At 37.7% G+C, this 17,573-nt stretch overlaps 2 protein-coding genes across 4 annotated transcripts in view; one reads left to right on the top strand and one right to left on the bottom strand.

Annotated features, from left to right (window-relative positions):
* The window catches only part of KBTBD3 (kelch repeat and BTB domain containing 3), a 29,989-nt gene extending 22,818 nt beyond the window's left edge, over window positions 1–7,171 (bottom strand). Inside the window, exon 1 of one of the 2 annotated variants that reach the window (XM_032285702.1) lies at window positions 6,742–7,171. The gene's annotated coding sequence lies outside the window, so the exon portion shown is untranslated. Of the gene's footprint in view, window positions 1–64; window positions 1,455–6,741 lie in introns of those variants that run through there. The other variant, XM_032285703.1, reaches the window with a different exon arrangement.
* The window catches only part of AASDHPPT (aminoadipate-semialdehyde dehydrogenase-phosphopantetheinyl transferase), a 75,524-nt gene that overhangs the window by 46,683 nt on the left and 11,268 nt on the right, over window positions 1–17,573 (top strand). Inside the window, exons 1-2 of one of the 2 annotated variants that reach the window (XM_032285712.1) lie at window positions 6,926–7,326; window positions 8,919–9,144. In XM_032285712.1, the coding sequence (XP_032141603.1) occupies window positions 7,144–7,326; window positions 8,919–9,144 (409 nt within the window). In that variant the 5' untranslated portion in view covers window positions 6,926–7,143. Of the gene's footprint in view, window positions 1–6,925; window positions 7,327–8,918; window positions 9,145–17,573 lie in introns of those variants that run through there. The other variant, XM_032285713.1, reaches the window with a different exon arrangement.

The raw sequence follows: 17,573 nt of genomic DNA, 5'->3' as shown, positions 1-17,573 counted from the left end.
TGTTGTGCAACAGGTGAATGAGTAAACAAATCATGGTACATCCATATCATGGAATACTACTCACCATTAAAAAGGGATGAAGTATTGATACACATAATTTAGATAGATTACAGGAATCTACACATGTAAGAAAATGAGAAGAAACTACACACACACACATTGTACCAATGTCAAATTCCTGGTTTTGATCTTTTACTATACTTATATATGTGCCCATTTGGGGAAACTGGGTTAAGGATACATGGAAACTCTAGCTTTACAACTTCTTGTATAATTATTTTTAAGAAATTAAAAGATAACAAAAGAGCAATTCAGAAATTATTTTGACGTTCCAGCCTTCTTCTTGCGCAAAACATAGAAAATGAAAATAAACCATCATTTTTTCAATGGTATAAAATCATTCTCTGTGTTTTAAAATAGTAAATAAAACAGTACATAGGTGACTAAAAGAGATACTTCCGAAAGAATAAAAACTATATTTCTACATAGTGGCATAGGTCCTGAGAATATCAATTTTTAAAACTCTAACCACAAACACTTTTAATTAACTTCATTGTCAGGAAAATCATGTATGTAATTTAGATCTTGTATTGGATTAATTATTGAGCCTCATGGTTAATGAATAAGTGGAACACATGAGATAAACACAAAGTTATTTTTATTTCTATAAATAGTAACAGAAATCAGCTTTATTAGAAAATTTCAAGTATCCTAAAGTAATATATAAGGATCATACATAGCTATTCACTTTTATAAGACTTTAAAAAAAAATCTGCCATGTTTACTCTACACAGAATGACAAATCCAAAGAGCTGAAAATTTCCATTTCTTAAATTTCATTTGAGTAAATCCTATTAGTATAGTGTATTTTGCAAATAACAAAGAATATGGCTTTTGGAACTAGAGAAATAAGAGTCCTAAATGGTTCATCAATAACTAGTGACTCCTACTTAGGCTCTCTGAAGTTTTGCCTTCCTCATCTGACATACCTATCACACTGGACTGTTGTGAGACTTAAATGATACAATGTATATTAAGTTAATATTGTCAAATTATATATAAATATTAATATCAATAACAATAACTTAAACAATTCTTAATTCTTGGCAAAAATTTATAAGGCAATTATTTTTCTTCAAATAGTCTTCAAATTCAATTATGCTATTTCAATGATTTTAAGACACAAACTTTTTCGCACTTATCTGCACCTGACAGACATCTTACAATCACTCTGGTTGGGTAGTAGCATGACATATTTGTCATTACATGTGTATTAAATTTGAAGTATGGACATCAGCATCTTGGAAGAAGACCCTGGAGATAATAATGGACATTGGTTTAAGAAATGATGTATCACTAATGCTCTAAACAGAGAATGATACTATAAAAACAAAACATAGACATGGGTACTCTGAATTGAAAATCAATAAAAGACATTTTGAATGTTAAGAAGTTTTAGGCCGGGCGCGGTGGCTCACGCCTGTAATCCCAGCACTTTGGGAGGCCGAGGCGGGCGGATCACGAGGTCAAGAGATCAAGACCATCCTGGCCAACATGGTGAAACCCCGTCTCTACTAAAAACACAAAAAAATTAGCTGGGCGTGGTGGCACGCGCCTGTAGTCCCAGCTACTCGGGAGGCTGAGGCAGGAGAACTGCTTGAACCCGGGAGGTGGAGGTTGCAGTGAGCCGAGATCGAGCCACTGCACTCCAGCCTGGCACCTGGTGACAAGGTGAGACTCTGTCTCAAAAAAAAAAAAAAAAAAAAAAAAGAAGTTTTAGGAGTGCCTCAGCCAATTAATTTTGCTTATGTTCTTTGTACGTAAGTGAAAGGATATTATATGATTTTTTTTAAAGGGAGCTCTTTGTATGAGTAGAAAAAATTCTTAAAGAGTTGTGCCATAGTTGGTATTTTTTTTCTTAGTAGTATATAAAATAATAGTATACTTTATAAGATTGCATCCTAGCTTCAATGAAACACCTTCCTGCCCAAAACACTGACTCAGTTTTAAAAATGATTCTCTTATTGTTTTAAAGTCTTCCATTAAAATTTGATTTAAATAATTGAATCAATAAAGGTACAAGAGTCAAGCCTAAGAACGAAGCCTTTGATAAAAAAGTAATGACAAAAATCAAATACCACTTGATAAAAGTAGAACATTAAAGCTGTGCTCTACCTGATCTGGGCTTTGATTTCATTGGGTCCTACAGTGATCTTAGTTTGGTCACTGATGTTTCAATATGTGGCATGATTTCTGGCCTATTCTAGTAAATATTTATTATAGATGCTAACTATATGACAAGCACTGAATTAGGCACTAGAGATAGCAAAGAGAATAAAAGACAGACATGGTCCTTGCTTTTTTGTTGTTCAGTATCTGGTGAAGAAGACATAATAAATAAGGTACTATAAGTTTTTATAAATACTGTGAAGACATAGTAGGAAGTAGAAATAAAAATGAACAATGAGGGCATTCAATTTCAGACAGTAACAAAAGGGGTAACGGTGAATGCTTATATAGTGTTTATTATGTGCCATGCTTTGTACTATGTTTTGGTTTTTTGAGAGACTCTTGCTGCGTCACCCAGGATAGAGTACAGTGGCAGGATCACAGCTCACTGAAGCCTCAACCTCCTGGTTCAAGCAATCCTCCCACTTCAGCCTCCTGAGTAGCTAGGATTACAGGTGTGCATTAGTACACTTGGCTAATTTTTTTTTTTTTTAAGAGATAGGATCTCACTATATTACCCAGGTTGGGCTCAAACTCCTGGCCTTAGGTGATACTTGCGCCTCAGCTTCCCAAACTGCTGTGACAATAGGCATGAGCCACCGCGCCTGGCCCATGCTATATGTTTTACACATAGGCTTTTAATCTTCAAAAAACCTAAATAAAGCAGATACTTATCTTCACTTTAAGAGAGAGAAAATGGGCTTTGATAATTTAAGTAATTTGGCTAAGATCATATAGCAAGTAAGTGGGGAGGTTGGTATGTGAACTCAGTCTGGGTTGAGAGCCCTTGCTTTCATCCACTACACTACTAGGGAAAGCCTTTCTGAAGTGTCATTTGAGAACTGAATCATAAGAAGGTAAGGAGATAGTGAGAGAAATCATATATAAAGCCCTACAGGGGGAAAGGAGTCCTTCAGGTTTAGGAAATTAAAGGCAGCCAATATGGCTGGAGTAGTTAATGAAAGCAAGAGGGTCAGGAGATAGGGCTGCAGAAAGCAGTTGCTACCTCAGGCAGAATCCTATGGGTCACAGGAGCTGGGAGTTTATTCCAAGTGAAATAGGAACAACTGATCATTTTAAACCGGACAGTGACATGACATCATTTTTTAAAAAAATATTTTTGTAGCTAATGTATCAAGAACGAATTGAAAGAAGGTATGAGGAGTCCAAGTCATTCATTTATTCAACAAATATTAGTTTGTGGAGTAACAAATATTGTGGCAGGCACTATTCTAGATACTAGAAATGCAGCTAAAAACAGCATAGACAAGGTTCTCTACTCTGGAGTCCGCTTTAGAATGGTGAACACACACACACACACACACCCCTCGCTTCTCCTACATTAACAATTTCGCCACACTTCTGGACATTTTCCAACAGCATGCCACTTCTACTATCTTTCATCTTTAAACAAACATCAAACAAAAATCTATCATCTGATCTTTTATTCCCCTCTAGCTACCATCCCATTTTTCTACTTCCTAAATCCAGAAAAACTTTGAAAAACTTTCAAGAACACTCTGTGGTAGTGTCACCTCCAGTTATTGTCTCAACCCACTACAATAAAATTTCTTTATTTTACTCCATTAAAACTGCCCTTGTCAATGTCACCACAATGCCATCTTGAAGCTAAATTTTCATTTCTCTCTCCTTATTTCACCTCTTAGGAATATTCATACTGTTAACTAGTCCTTCTTGAAACACTCATCTTTTAGTTTCTGTGCCACAACATTCTTTAGGTTTCTTACCTTGCTGGCCTCTCCTTCTCAGTCTAATTAGAGGGCAATATAGCATAAAGATTAAGGGCATGGATTTCTAGATTTAGCTCTGAAAGCAGGTTGTGCTATGGCATGGAAGGCAGACATTGGAAGATAGTGCTCCCCTTTCTCAGGCAGGCTAGAAAAATGATTAGTATTTCAGATGAAAAGTGATGGTGAGTTATACCAGAGTGTTAACAGTGGAAATAAAGAGAAATAAATGGATTTAGCTGTATTTTAGAAGTACAGCCAAAAACATTTAGAGATAGATTGGATATAGGGAGTCAAAGAAAAGGACCATCATACTTTTTTCATTGAGAAACTGGTAGAATTAGGGAGCTACTCAAGGAAGTCTTGGGCGGGGGGAAAAGGTTTGAGGTAGAATAAAGTTTGTGACCCAATAAAAAGTTAGTGAATATATCCAAAAAACACCTAGACTTAGAGATGATCTCATCCAATGCCTTTCCATTGAAATTAATACCTGGAAAAGGTTACATCACGCATAGGATCCTCTGTAACCAAAGTCACACAAACAATTAGTGGTAGAGCTGGAAACACAAAATGAGTCTCCCAGAATCCTGCTAAGAAGCCACAGATCAGCATCAAGCAAGACAATCATTACAGACTCAGTGAGCCTCTATTACTTTAGTCCTCTTCTTCCCCTGATCAATGCAATAAAAAATATTTTAATAAAATTGTTGGGTTCATTTAACATAGGCAAGTTATGAACTGCATATTTATATTTCCTTAATAAAAGTGAGTGAGGGAAGTAAAGGCAGATGGGATATAAAAAGCAGTGTTACCCTTGACGTTAATTGTGGAGGCATTAATAACATTTACTCATGTGTCCTATTTGTAAAAGGTTTACATGACATTCCCGCTCAAGTACTATCCATTCTATTTTGCAAGATAGTGCACACGCAAATAATTCAGGACAGTAAAAGAGATGTCATAAGGCAATACTAGATTAACTGCCAAATGAATTATATAAACAATACTGTTTTGAGAAAAGGTACTCTGAAGTAGGCCCTAAGAGAAGGTTTAAGTTAAGCTCTAGAGGATGACACAGAAGATTTTTAAAAGTACACAGGGAAGGGGATTAAACAAACCTATAAAATTTATTCACTAGGATGCTAGGTTTGGGGCTGAGGTTTGGGAGTGGGGAGAGTGAGCTATTTTAGACTGTGTGAACAGAGATACTCTGTTTGGTAGGACATTTGGGGCTGAATGATACAGAGAAAACAAGGAATGTGATAATGGGAGAAGGGGAGAATATTCTAGATATAACAAGTACAAATAATCCCTACATTACTGTCTGTGTATTAGACTCCATAGATTTGACACACAGAGATCTTGTTCGATGGGAAAATAATGGGATATGAATTCCTAAACTTGAATTTAAACAAATTCTCTTTCTGAGCTCAGTGTCTCCATCAGTAATAAGTGCTGCACATAACATGTGCGATAACGTACACAGAAGTGTTTTGGAAGCAGAAACGTATAATGTACCAAAGTTATAAAAATCAATTTAAAAGGCAAGAATGAAAAGTTATATGATTCTTAAAAATAAAGAAGTGAGTTATGATCATTGATGATATGGGTATTAGTATTACCTTATGTATCTTTACACTGTCTCTTGTACTTTTTATGCATATGATTTATTTGCCTTACCAGATTGTAAGCTCCCTGCAGCTGGTAAGCAGATTTTCAATATGGTAGGTGACACAAGCTTTTGGTTAGCTAAGATGATATATTAAGCCAATAATTCATTTTACTGTCCTTTAGGGATCTGAATTTCTGTGTGTGTGTGTGTGTGCGCTCAGAATACCATCTACTTTCGAGGGATTCGAGGGGGCTTATATCATGAAAAGTTAACGAAAACAAGTATAGATAAAAACAGAATAGAAACCATCTTAAAGAGACAGAGATAATAGGAAGGTAATTGTGTTAATTACTACTGCTGGCCTTTGGCTGGTATTTCCTGGCAGTCAGAGGAAGAAGGAAATCGGCTGAATCCCGCAGTACTGCACTTGAATCGACCTCCAGGTAGTCATTTACAGTCATCTGCAGAGACCTTTTCCCTGGAACAAAACCTGCAGGGCACTTGGATCGCGTGGGCTTTCATACGAGAATCAACAACAGCCTATACGGAACAACTAAGGAAGCAGACATACATCAGTATGACCCTTCATGAAGCCTGTGAAAATAACTGAGCAGAGTTATTTACTTGTTTCTGCTGCTGTTAGAGAAAGGACCTCTGTCATGATGGAAACACTGCAGCCTCAACAATGGAATCCTGTTTCCTCGCTAGGGCTCTAACCCAGGCTTGGCAATAGAAAACAGCACCTGGATCGCTTCATCGCCCCCAAATAAACTGCCAGCATTAGCCCAGCTGCTCGCTGGCAACCTCGGATTCAGGCGAGGTCGGTGTTCCGCACTGGGGGCAGTGCCTCTGCTTGGCCTTCGGAGGGACGGTTTCAGGTAGGTGGCTGCTAAGGGTTGGGAGCGTACGGTGTGAGGATGGGTCTTAGGCCGATGGGGCTAGGGGGCAGGGAAAGAAGCAACTCAGGGTTGCCGCGTTGCACAACTCCAGCAGCCACCACTGCAGACCCCCTCCTAGAAGTGGAAACCTCTCGTGCCCTGTACACGAAGGAGCGACAGCATCAGCTGTCTCTGTGGGTCACAGGGGCCAACCCAGACCCAGGGAATAAGGGCCACCATCCCACTCCTCCCTCAGACCCCGGAGCTCACCCACCTGCAACTGCAGTCTCCGAAGTCTCCACCCCAGTCTCCCAGCTTCCAGAGGACTGGTTGCGATTGGCCTGCACCACTGTCCCGTTAACTCTTCCGCAAGTGTGAGTGGCGTAACTGTCGGGCTCTCGGCCTTGGTCCCGCCCTTCGCTCGTCTCCGAAGCCACGCCTGCGTAACGTCAAACAATGCCGCAAAGCGCAGGGCTGATCTCCGCCCCTAGCTGCTTTTTCTCCGAAAGGAGGTGGCTGAGTTGGGGGCGGGCTGGGAGGGCTATCGGTGGGCAACGGGCCCGTCTGCGTAGCGACGTCCCTTCCCCCGCCCACGGACGCTGGGAAGAAGGGGGTGGGGCGACGTTTGCATCCGCGCCATCAGGCCAGAGGTAGCGGCGAAGTGCTCCTTCAGTGTATGGTTTTCCCTGCCAAGCGGTTCTGCTCGGTGCCATCCATGGAGGGCGTGCGCTGGGCCTTTTCCTGCGGCACTTGGCTGCCGAGCCGAGCCGAATGGCTGCTGGCAGTGCGATCGATCCAGCCCGAGGAGAAGGAGCGCATTGGCCAGTTCGTCTTTGCCCGGGACGCTAAGGCAGCCATGGTACTGCGGGTCTTTTTGGTATTTAGAGTCTTGGTAGCAGATGTTGGGGGAGGCGGGCCAGGCTGTAGAGACCTCACACTCCCGCCCTGTCGGCGGCGCTCTCGCTGTGGAGCCTGTGGCCGGCCCGGGCGACAATGGCCAGCGCTGTGGGATTGCAGGCCACACACGGCCTGGTTTCCACGGCCATTGTAACCGCCTCGGAGGCCTCGATCGCTGTAAAAATTATCTCTTTCCCCGTTATTGAAAATGGAGACCTTACTAAACCCGTGAAATAAATGTAGGAAGGCCAACAAAAATTTTTTTTTCTATAATGAATGTTTTTATGTCTTTATCTTTAAATTTTTTTCTTGGCGTGGGTTCATAGCCCATGCTTATTCTGCCTGTTAAATATCCCACCATTCTCCAGGGACACCCTACACGTGGTAGGCCCTAGAAATTGTCAGTATGATTTGGTTTCTAGCCCTGCGCTCCGTGGGATGGAAGCCAATGAAATTGAAGCCTGGAGAAGATACCTTCCTCACTAGATGGCATAGGAAACAATATTTTATGTAGATTTGTTTTAGCAATGTATTTTGAAGCAGCAAATGGAAAACTGGATTTCAAAACAATCTACTATATAACGCAATTTTGTAAACAATCGTGAATTACTATCATTTAAAAGACAGTCGATTATTAAAAATGTTACATATTCAAACACCTTTCTGTTTGAAATGTAGGCTAGTTTATAATTGTTAAGGCACATTGGTGAACATTTTTTACACTTATAATCTGTAAGGAATTGTGAAATGAGCTACTTTTAAAAGCCTGCAGTGTTTAAAATTTAGTTAGTGTTAGAATGAAAGAAGAAAAAAAGACCTGAAAGATATTTTTTAAAATATATGCTTTGTCGTCTTATATTCTTGTGTGTGTGTGTGTGTGTGTGTGTGTGTGTGTGTGTGTGTGTGTGTTCAGTAATTTTTAAAAAAATAATAAATGGAGACGGGAGAGCAGAACAAGATAGGTAATGCCTTGCTAATTGTTGAAGCTGAGTGATCAATATATGGGATCCAGAAATACATATGCACAGATGTAGATACAATAGGGCTGCTTCTTGCAGAGTTATTTATGACAGCAAGTCTAAAGCCAGCCTAAAATGTCCAATAAATGGGAAATAATATTAATGAAATATGTTACAGTTAAAGCTGCGTGGACCAGACCAATGTGTACAGACATAAAATAATTCCCAATACTTATAAATGTAAAAGCTTATATGTGGTAAAATATGACATAAGTATAGTCTCATGTTTGTGTTTATATGTACAGTTAGCAAAAACATGTAAATGCACACTTAACTTAAATACAGAAAAGACTGAAAGGATACCAGCTGTTAACTTTGGTTACTAGTGAAGGAGAGGGAATTGTTAAGGCGAGCTTTAACCTTTTATCTACTTAAGCATTGCTTAAGTCTTAATTAAAGTATGTTTAATACTTAAGTATTTTGAAAAGTTTTAAAAATGAAAATTTTAGAAACCAAAAAAATACACTTTTACACACAGTGTGCTTGTATCTTCAGTAGACATCAATACATACCAAATGTTTTATGTACTTAACAGGCTGGTCGTCTGATGATAAGGAAATTAGTTGCAGAGAAATTGAATATCCCTTGGAATCATATTCGTTTGCAAAGAACAGCAAAAGGAAAACCAGTTCTTGCAAAGGACTCATCGAATCCTTATCCGAATTTCAACTTTAACATCTCTCATCAAGGGGATTACGCGGTGCTTGCTGCTGAACCTGAGCTGCAAGTTGGAATTGATATAATGAAGACTAGTTTTCCAGGTAATGTGGCATTGTTGTAGTACAGCAGTTAAGTGTCTTGATGCCTCAGTTCTTATCTATTGAGCAATCTCAGGCCAGGAGATGTATTAGAGATATTTAAGTTTGGGGAAAATGTCCTCAGTACACAAAGGTAATGGAGAGCATCAATCCGAAAAGGGTGTATTTATATGAATATTTACAGAGTTATACATAGATAGTCCATTATCTATTACTGGGGATCCATATAATACTTTGCCTAGAGGTAAAGTGAAATATAAATATTTTCTTTTTGAATTGTTCTTCAACTTATTTCACTTAAACATTAACCACAATTTTTCAGTTAATTGTTAGTTTTTTTATAGAATCAATAGTGAAGTACATTGTAGTCCTTATGTGAAGATAACATGTACAGTTGACCCATGAACAACACAAGTTTGAACTGCATGGGTCTACTCGTGAATTTTTTTCAGTAGTCGGCCCTCTGTACCTGCAGATTCTACATCCACAATCAGACACGTATCAAGATTCCATATTTGCAGGATATGAAACCTGAGGACATGGAGGACTGACTTCATATATGCGGGTTCAACAGGGCCACATGTGCAGATTTTGGTATCTGAGGAGGGTCCTGGAACCAGTCCCCAGTGGGTACCAATGGGCAACTATTTGTTCTGTATATAAATACAGCTGTTTTTAGCACATTTATATAAGTAAAAATGAGGAGCAAGCATTATTAAAATATTTAAGTTGCTTTTATATTGCTTTAGAAATTTGTTACTGGTAGCTTTAAGGACCACTAATATTTATGGGGTTGAATGTACTCAGGCAATTTAATACATACTAAATATAGGTTCTCTTAACTATTGTATACTTATCATCACTAATGTTTAGTAAACACTTAACTGTGTGCCATGGCATTTTATATAGTGCTTTAGATATATTCTCTGATTTAATTCTCTCGACTACCCTATGCTGCATATACTGCTATTTTTACAGAAGTAACAGCCTAAGAAGAAAGCTATTAATAAGAGAACCCACATCTTCCTAATTTCATAGTAAAACTGTCTAATCTCCAATATTCCCTGCACCATATGTGGCCTGAATATATGGTTCTCTCAGTATGTAAGGCTTATATTAATTTTCTCTCCCACTCCCATTTATGCAGAGAACTCCTATTGTTAGATTTCACCTTAACCTTACTTTAGGGAAGCTTTTGTGAGCCTTCAGTCTAAGCTAGGTTCTTTTGTTGTAGGCTCTCATAAAATATATTTTCTTTATTATTAATGTATCTCAGTTGATTATTCATCAAGATGATTGTCTTTTCCTGATACTTGAAAGCTGTGTGAAAGCAAGAACCATGTTAGCTACATCAGAGTTTGATCACTATCTCTTAGTACCTTGCCTAGTACATAATAGTAAAATATTTTTCAAATGAATGAATAAACATTGTGCTGTTAGAGTATGTGCTTTAGTGTGGCTGTGATCTCTTCTCTCTTTTGCTTTTATTGTCCTTACCTTGTATTTTCCTACTGGCTGCTCTTTCTCTTACCTGCTCATAAGCCTTTCCAGTACAACTCTAGTCTCAAGTTTGCTCAGAACAAGGCCCTGCTAGGGATTTTGGAAACCTTATAGTAGCTTTTGATCTGATTCCCTGGATAAGGGTCAGGAATTTTTTTTAACTTCCTGAAGTTGTTAGTTACATTTTTAGTGATGTGCACAGGTGGAATTTTCTTAGGAAAAAATCTGGTATTCAAGAGGGACATAACTGGCTTACTCTAAAAGAATTGTTGCTATAGAAGATTCTTAGCATGGAAATTAGCCCACATAACCTTATCAGCTTTCTGCTGTCATTACAGGAACTTTTTCTAAAACCAGAAATGGAGAGCTCATTGTTTCTTAGAATGCAGTCAGCACAACTACACAGTAATAAATTGGCCCAGTGGGTTGGTATCTGCTTGGGAATGATACCTCTAAGAAACATATTTTATTACCAGTTAATTTAAGAGGCAGTGTTGGCTGTGGTCACTGCCAGATAATCAAGTAATTAATAACTGAAGCTTTTAATAAATGATAGAAAGACAATTGAGCAAAAATTTAAGATTTAGTTTTTCTGTTAATTACGTTTTATTAGCCCTCCCCTCACAAGCTTTTTTTAAAATCTTATTTGACTAATCACAATGTCTAGGCCTTTTTGTCTAGGCCATATTGCTATGTCCAGTAACACATAAAAGAAGAGATATTTTCCAATTGTCACTAGCATTATTACCATGCCACTGATTTCTGAAGAATGAATGGACGCAGCATGATTTCTTTAATGAGGATGGGAAGTAGACACTGGCTTCCTTCATTGGAGATTCTTTGAATTGCACTACTTATTGCAGTAAGTAAGGAGATTAAGCAAGGGATTTTTTCTAAGAGTCTTGCCAAATGATGCTAGGCAAAACTTAGGAGAGCAGCAAGGGAAGTACTGTGTTTTCTACTAGGTGTCATTACTAGATTGTCAACTCTAAAGACGGAGTTGGCTTTTGGGGGTTATCATTAGTGCATTGAAAAAGTCAATTCTATTACTTTATGTTGTTCTGTAGGTAAGAATCCTGTAGGAACTTGGAGAGTCTTTTCCTTTCATAGTGCACTAACCATTTCTACTGAGTGCAGCTCAGTTCCCTCCCTCTACCTGTTCTCCCACTGCTGCTGTGGCAGCACAGGAGAGAACATACCTAGTATATAGCCTACTATATGCCAGGGCAGTACATTCTTACTCTTAGGAAGAATGGTGTTTTCCTTGTCTTCATCTTAATTTACTACCCTCATTTGGAAGATTTTGGTTGGTTTTCCCTTCATTTTCTAATTTTTTCTATTAAAAGTGTTAACAGTGATAAGCATAAAGGGTAACTTTTGAATTATTTAATTTTGTGATCATATTTACAAAATAAGGCAATATAAAAGAGACAAAATACATAAAAATTACAACTGAAATTTGGGAAAGGACCAGAATTTTCCCCCCATGGTTTTACATGTTCATCTTTGCATTTTTAAAACAAACTTTGCTGGATTTTTTTTTTTTTTAATGCCTTTGAGATCTAAAATTTGTAAGTAGTTTTATAAAGTCACACATCACTTTGCACTCTGAATTCCTTACTGGAAAACCAAGTCTCCACCCTCAAGGAGTTTTCCCACTTCCCAGTTACAGGTAGGTCTTTTTCCATTGTCTGTAGGATTTAATTGTGTAACTAGTATTTCTTGAGCAGCTCCTACAAGTGTGTAACACTGTATTAAATGCCTAATAGGTATTATTTCATCCTCTTAAGACTATTGTGTAAGTACTACTGTTATTTTATATAAAAGGTTAAGACATTTGTCCAAATTGACTTCAGCTAAAAAGTTCATTTATTTAACCACTGCTCTCTACCATATATGGCCTCTCAGTATTAGATTTTATTGATTCCTATTAAAAGAATTCCCAGATACCAAAATATGAAAAATTCTGTGAAACTGGGTTACATACATTTAAAGTTGTTATGGAAGAACTAATGACTAGGAATATGAAAAATATAGTAAGAAGGGCCTTGCCTTTCCATTTTTAAAAATTGTGTTAGGCATTATAAACTAAAAAGAGTATGATATTAGCGAAAGACTAGACAACTGGAAGAGTTAAACTTAGAGCCCAGGATACACACATTTCAATTCAGTGGATAAGAGATTATTTATTAAATGGTGTTGGTAGAATTGGTTTGTCATGTGGATGTAAAACATACTATATACACAAATCTGGAGGAATTAGAGGCTTAAATGTAAACAAAAATTATAATTTTAGAACAAGATATAGTTTACTGTGACCTTGAGTTGCAGTAATTTTTTTATGTATTTATTATTTTCAAACAAGACAGAATTCAGAATTTATCAAAGAAATAATAGATATTTTAATTTTAAAAAATTATATTCCAAAAATATAATCAAATACAAAAGATAAATAATAGAATAAGGAAGATTCTTACAACAAATTTGGTAAATAAAAGTGTCAGTATCATATAAAGAGTTTCGCCAGGCGCGGTGGCTCAAGCCTGTAATCCCAGCACTTTGGGAGGCCGAGGCGGGTGGATCACGAGGTCAAGAGATCGAGACCATCCTGGTCAACACGGTGAAACCCCGTCTCTACTAAAAATACAAAAAATCAGCTGGGCATGGTGGCGCGTGCCTGTAATCCCAGCTACTCAGGAGGCTGAGGCAGGAGAATTGCCTGAACCCGGGAGGCGGAGGTTGCGGTGAGCCGAGATCGCGCCATTGCACTCCAGCCTGGGTAACAAGAGCGAAACTCCGTCCCCCCCCAAAAAAAAAAACAAAAAAAAAAATAAAGAGTTTCAGTGCAGAAAATATTAATAGGCACCTTACAGAAGAACAAATTCAGGTAGGCAATAAGCTATTATCTTAATGATTAGAGTAATGCAAATTAAAGTAACAATGAGATGCCCATCACATTTGCAGAAAATTGGTAAAACACTGGAACTTGTGAAACTGTCGGAAAAGAACGATCATACATAGATGGAAGCACTAGAAATTGCTACAGGCTTTTTGGAAAACCATGTTAAAATTGAAAATACACATACTCTGATTTAGTGATCTTGTTTATGGTACTGTATCCAAACGATTTATGAATGACAAAACCTGAATGCTGGTAATAGAAATTCGTTAAATAAATTACTGGTGGATGCATTCTACAGATAATTATTAGCTGTAATAAAAGAATGAGTTAGATCTATATGAACCTGAAGGGACTTAGAATATATATATATATATATTTAGTATTATAAAAGAGGGTTTTGCCATGTTGTCCAGGCTGGTCTTGAACTCTTGGACTCAAGTGATTTGCCTGCCTCAGCCTCCCAAGTGCTACGATTACAGGCGTGAGCCACTGTGCCCAGCCAGTATCACATTACTTCTAGAAAAACATACATAGCAGAACCTTATTTTTTAAAAAACAAATGCCTTTAAAAACCAACTATGTAAAATAATTTTTTAAAACTTAGAAAGTTATAAGAAAAAATTTCAAAAGCTAAAAGACTTAGGAGAAATATTTTTCTCTGAGATAAAAATTCTCCATGAACCTTTTTAATTTTAAGAGATTGTCCTTATTACTAAATTCAAGTTAAAAACATGCAACTCTGTCCCCTACAAAATCCTTAATCCTCCTTTCCCACAAACGTCAGTAACAAAAGAATCTATGTAGAAAGCTGTAAATAGACTAGCTTTTATAGAAAATTGAATTGATGATATCTAGGATAAATCTGATAAATAAACCTGAGAATGAAGAGGAATGAATAAGGAGATAAAGAAGAATGAACATAGAGATTTGGTTTATAGAAATATGCTATTGAAGAAGATGACAGATTAAATGGATAAGACACAAAAATGAATTATTTCATAGGAAACTAGAGATTTGGGATTAGACAGGTTTAGTTCCAGTTTAAAAAAGAATAATAAAACGTTCTGGAGATGGGTAGAGGTGATGATTGTATAATAATGTGAGTGTACTGTATACCACTGAATTAGATACTTAAAAATGGGTGAAATAATAAATATTATACTTTAATAGAGAAGAAATCATACATAAAATATCAGAATTAAATGTTGTAGAAAATGGAGCAGTTCTGCTGGTATCCAAAAATAAAATAATTTAACTTGAAAGAAACCAGAGCCAGTTTAGTCTTAGATTTCTTTTATCTAATAATAATAAAACCATAGAATGGTCTTTCTAAATTTTGGTCAGGGTATCAAAATCAGCCAGGGTGCTCATTAAAAATACAAATTCCTTGAAACCACTGAGGACCTATGGCAGTCAGAATTTCTGAGAGTACATCAGGGTTATTTATTTATTTATTTTTTGACCGAGTTTCCCTCTGTTGACCAGGCTAGAATTCTGTGGCGCCGTCTCTGTTCACTAATACCCCTGCCTCTCTTGTTCAAGCGATTCTCCTGTGTCAGCCTCCGAAGTAGCTGGGATTACAGGTGCCCACCACGACATTCGGCAAATTTTTGTATTTTTAGTAGAGACTGGGTTTCACCATGTGAGCCAGGTTAGTCTCAAACTCCTGACCTCAGGTGATCTGCCTGCCTTGGCCTTCCAAAGTGCTGGATTATAAGCCTGAGCCACTGTACCTGGCCGGGTTTCTATATTTAGACAATATTCCCAGTTGATTGTTAGGCATCTTAATGTTTGGAAAACACTGTGTTGGATGTAATTTACAGAGCTAACAAAAAGAAAAATTGTAGCCCATTTACCAGTTTTTATGAGTTATATTATCAGAAAGTCATTGCCTCACACTATAACAAAATTAAAGTTTTATTAACAGTTACTAGAACACAATATAATTGTTTATAGTCGAGCAAGCTTCTGAAAGATGCCTTTTGAAGCTTGAAAAGGTAAAAATAAATCACAAAGTCAACAGATACGATGTCATATTAAATCATCTTTCACAAACCAGAGAATATATTCATGGCAAATTTGATAGAGGTTAATGTTGTTAAGATATTAAATACTCCTCTAAATATCGATGGGAAAACCACTTAAGCCTTACTTGATGGATGTAGGAAGGACTTTATAAGTTAACAAAAACAGTTGACAAAAGAAGATACACATTTAACAATGACTTTCATAACAACCTTAGAGCTAATATTTATTAAGTACTTGATAGTTCAAGGCATTTTACACACAGAGAGGAGACAGAAAAAGTCATCTGAAGGTGAAGACAAAAATTGGAGTGATGCAACTGCAAGCCAAGGACTGTCAGGAATGAGCAGAAACTAGGAGGAATTAAGTATTATTCTTAATCTGCCCAATTTTTGTACTTATATTACAGTTTGAGAGGCAGCCATAGAGATGTTAAGTAAATGTTAAATAAATAACCTACAGGTTGAGTATCCTTAGTGGGAAATCAGCAGTGCTCCAGTGAGTTTTTCCTTTGAGTATAGCTTTGGTGTTCAAAAAATTTTGAGTTTTATAACATTTTTGATTTCAGATTTTCAGATTAGGGATACTCAATCTGTAGCTAAGAAGTGATGGACCAGCCTTTGAACATTTGACTCCAGGGACATAAAATTAAAGCTCCTAAGTGTACTTGAGTGTGTATGCTTCTGTATAATTTAAACTGTATGCATGTACAGGTATTGATCGACTTATGACCTATGCAACTTGTGACCATTCGACTTTACGACCACAATCGCTAGCCATGACTGCTCTGCGTCTGGCAGCGCAAACGTTGCCCAGCTGGGCATACGACAGTGCGGACCAGCTTCCGGCAGCACTACCATCTCCGCGTGCATATAGCCTACTCAACTTACGACCAAACCGTGTTACGACCGGTCTGTCAGAACCAATCGTGGTAGTAAGTTGAGCACTAGCTGTATATAGTAGTTTCTTCAGGCTGCCTAACAAAGTACCTCAAACATGGTGTCTTAAAGTGACAGAAAGTTCTGTGAGTTCTGGAAGGCTGGAAATCAGTCAGGGTGTTAGCAGGGCCATGGACTTTCTGAAGGTTCCAAGAGAGAACCCTTCCTTACTTAATTCTTCCTAGTTTCTGCACATTCCTGACAGTCCTTGGATTGCAGTTGCATCACTCCAATTTTTGTCTTTACCTTCAGATGACTTTTTCTATCTCTTTTCTGTGTGTCTATCTCTCCTTGTAAGGACACCAGCATTGGAAAGTTATGACCTCATCTTAATCTGATTACATTTATGAAGACTCTATTTCCAAATAAGATCACATTCTAAGGTTCTGGGTGGACAGGAATTTCAGGAGACATTTTCTGTAGAGAATGACATTCTTAGTAGAGTCCATTCTCTGGCCCCCTGCAAAATTTGTATCCATCTAACATACAAAGTAAATTCACCCCATCCCAGCATCAGCAGTTCTCAGCCCATTCCAGCATTAACTCTAAACCTCATGTGAGTGTTAATATCAACTCAAAAAGTGGCAAATCTCATCCTCTCAATCATCTAAATAAACTATTCGTGAAACGGGTATGATCCTTCTTGGGGCAAAATTTCTTTCCGTCTGTGGACCTGTGAAAGCAGAAAACAAGTCTTCTAAAATACAGTGGTGGGAAAGGGGTAGGATAGACATTTCCATTCCAAAAAGAAGTTTGAAGTAAAAAGGAGTAGTCGTTCTCAAATATGTTCCAAACCCAGAAGGGTAAATTCCATTAGGTTTCAAAGCCTGAAAATAAAAGGCTGCATGCTCTGTCCTCTTGGTCCTCTTCTTCATTCTCTGGAGTTCTTCCTGAAAGGATAACAGTCGAAACTCAGTAGTTCTAGCTCTATCAGCTGGTTTCTTGCCTCTGTGTGTTAATACCTATATGTGTTGGTAAACAAGGCAAGCGCAACTGAAGTTTAGGACAGCCTAAATGGTGAGTCTCAAACCTAGGTTGTCATATTTCAAACTAGTGCTTTTTCTGCT

This window comes from Sapajus apella, unplaced genomic scaffold (assembly GCF_009761245.1).
Source record: "Sapajus apella isolate SASKATOON/1434 unplaced genomic scaffold, GSC_monkey_1.0 scaffold16, whole genome shotgun sequence".
In the NCBI taxonomy this organism is placed as follows: Eukaryota; Metazoa; Chordata; class Mammalia; order Primates; family Cebidae; genus Sapajus; species Sapajus apella.
The sequence above is the reverse complement of the archived record's forward strand: the minus strand, read 5'-3'. Positions and strand labels throughout refer to the sequence as shown.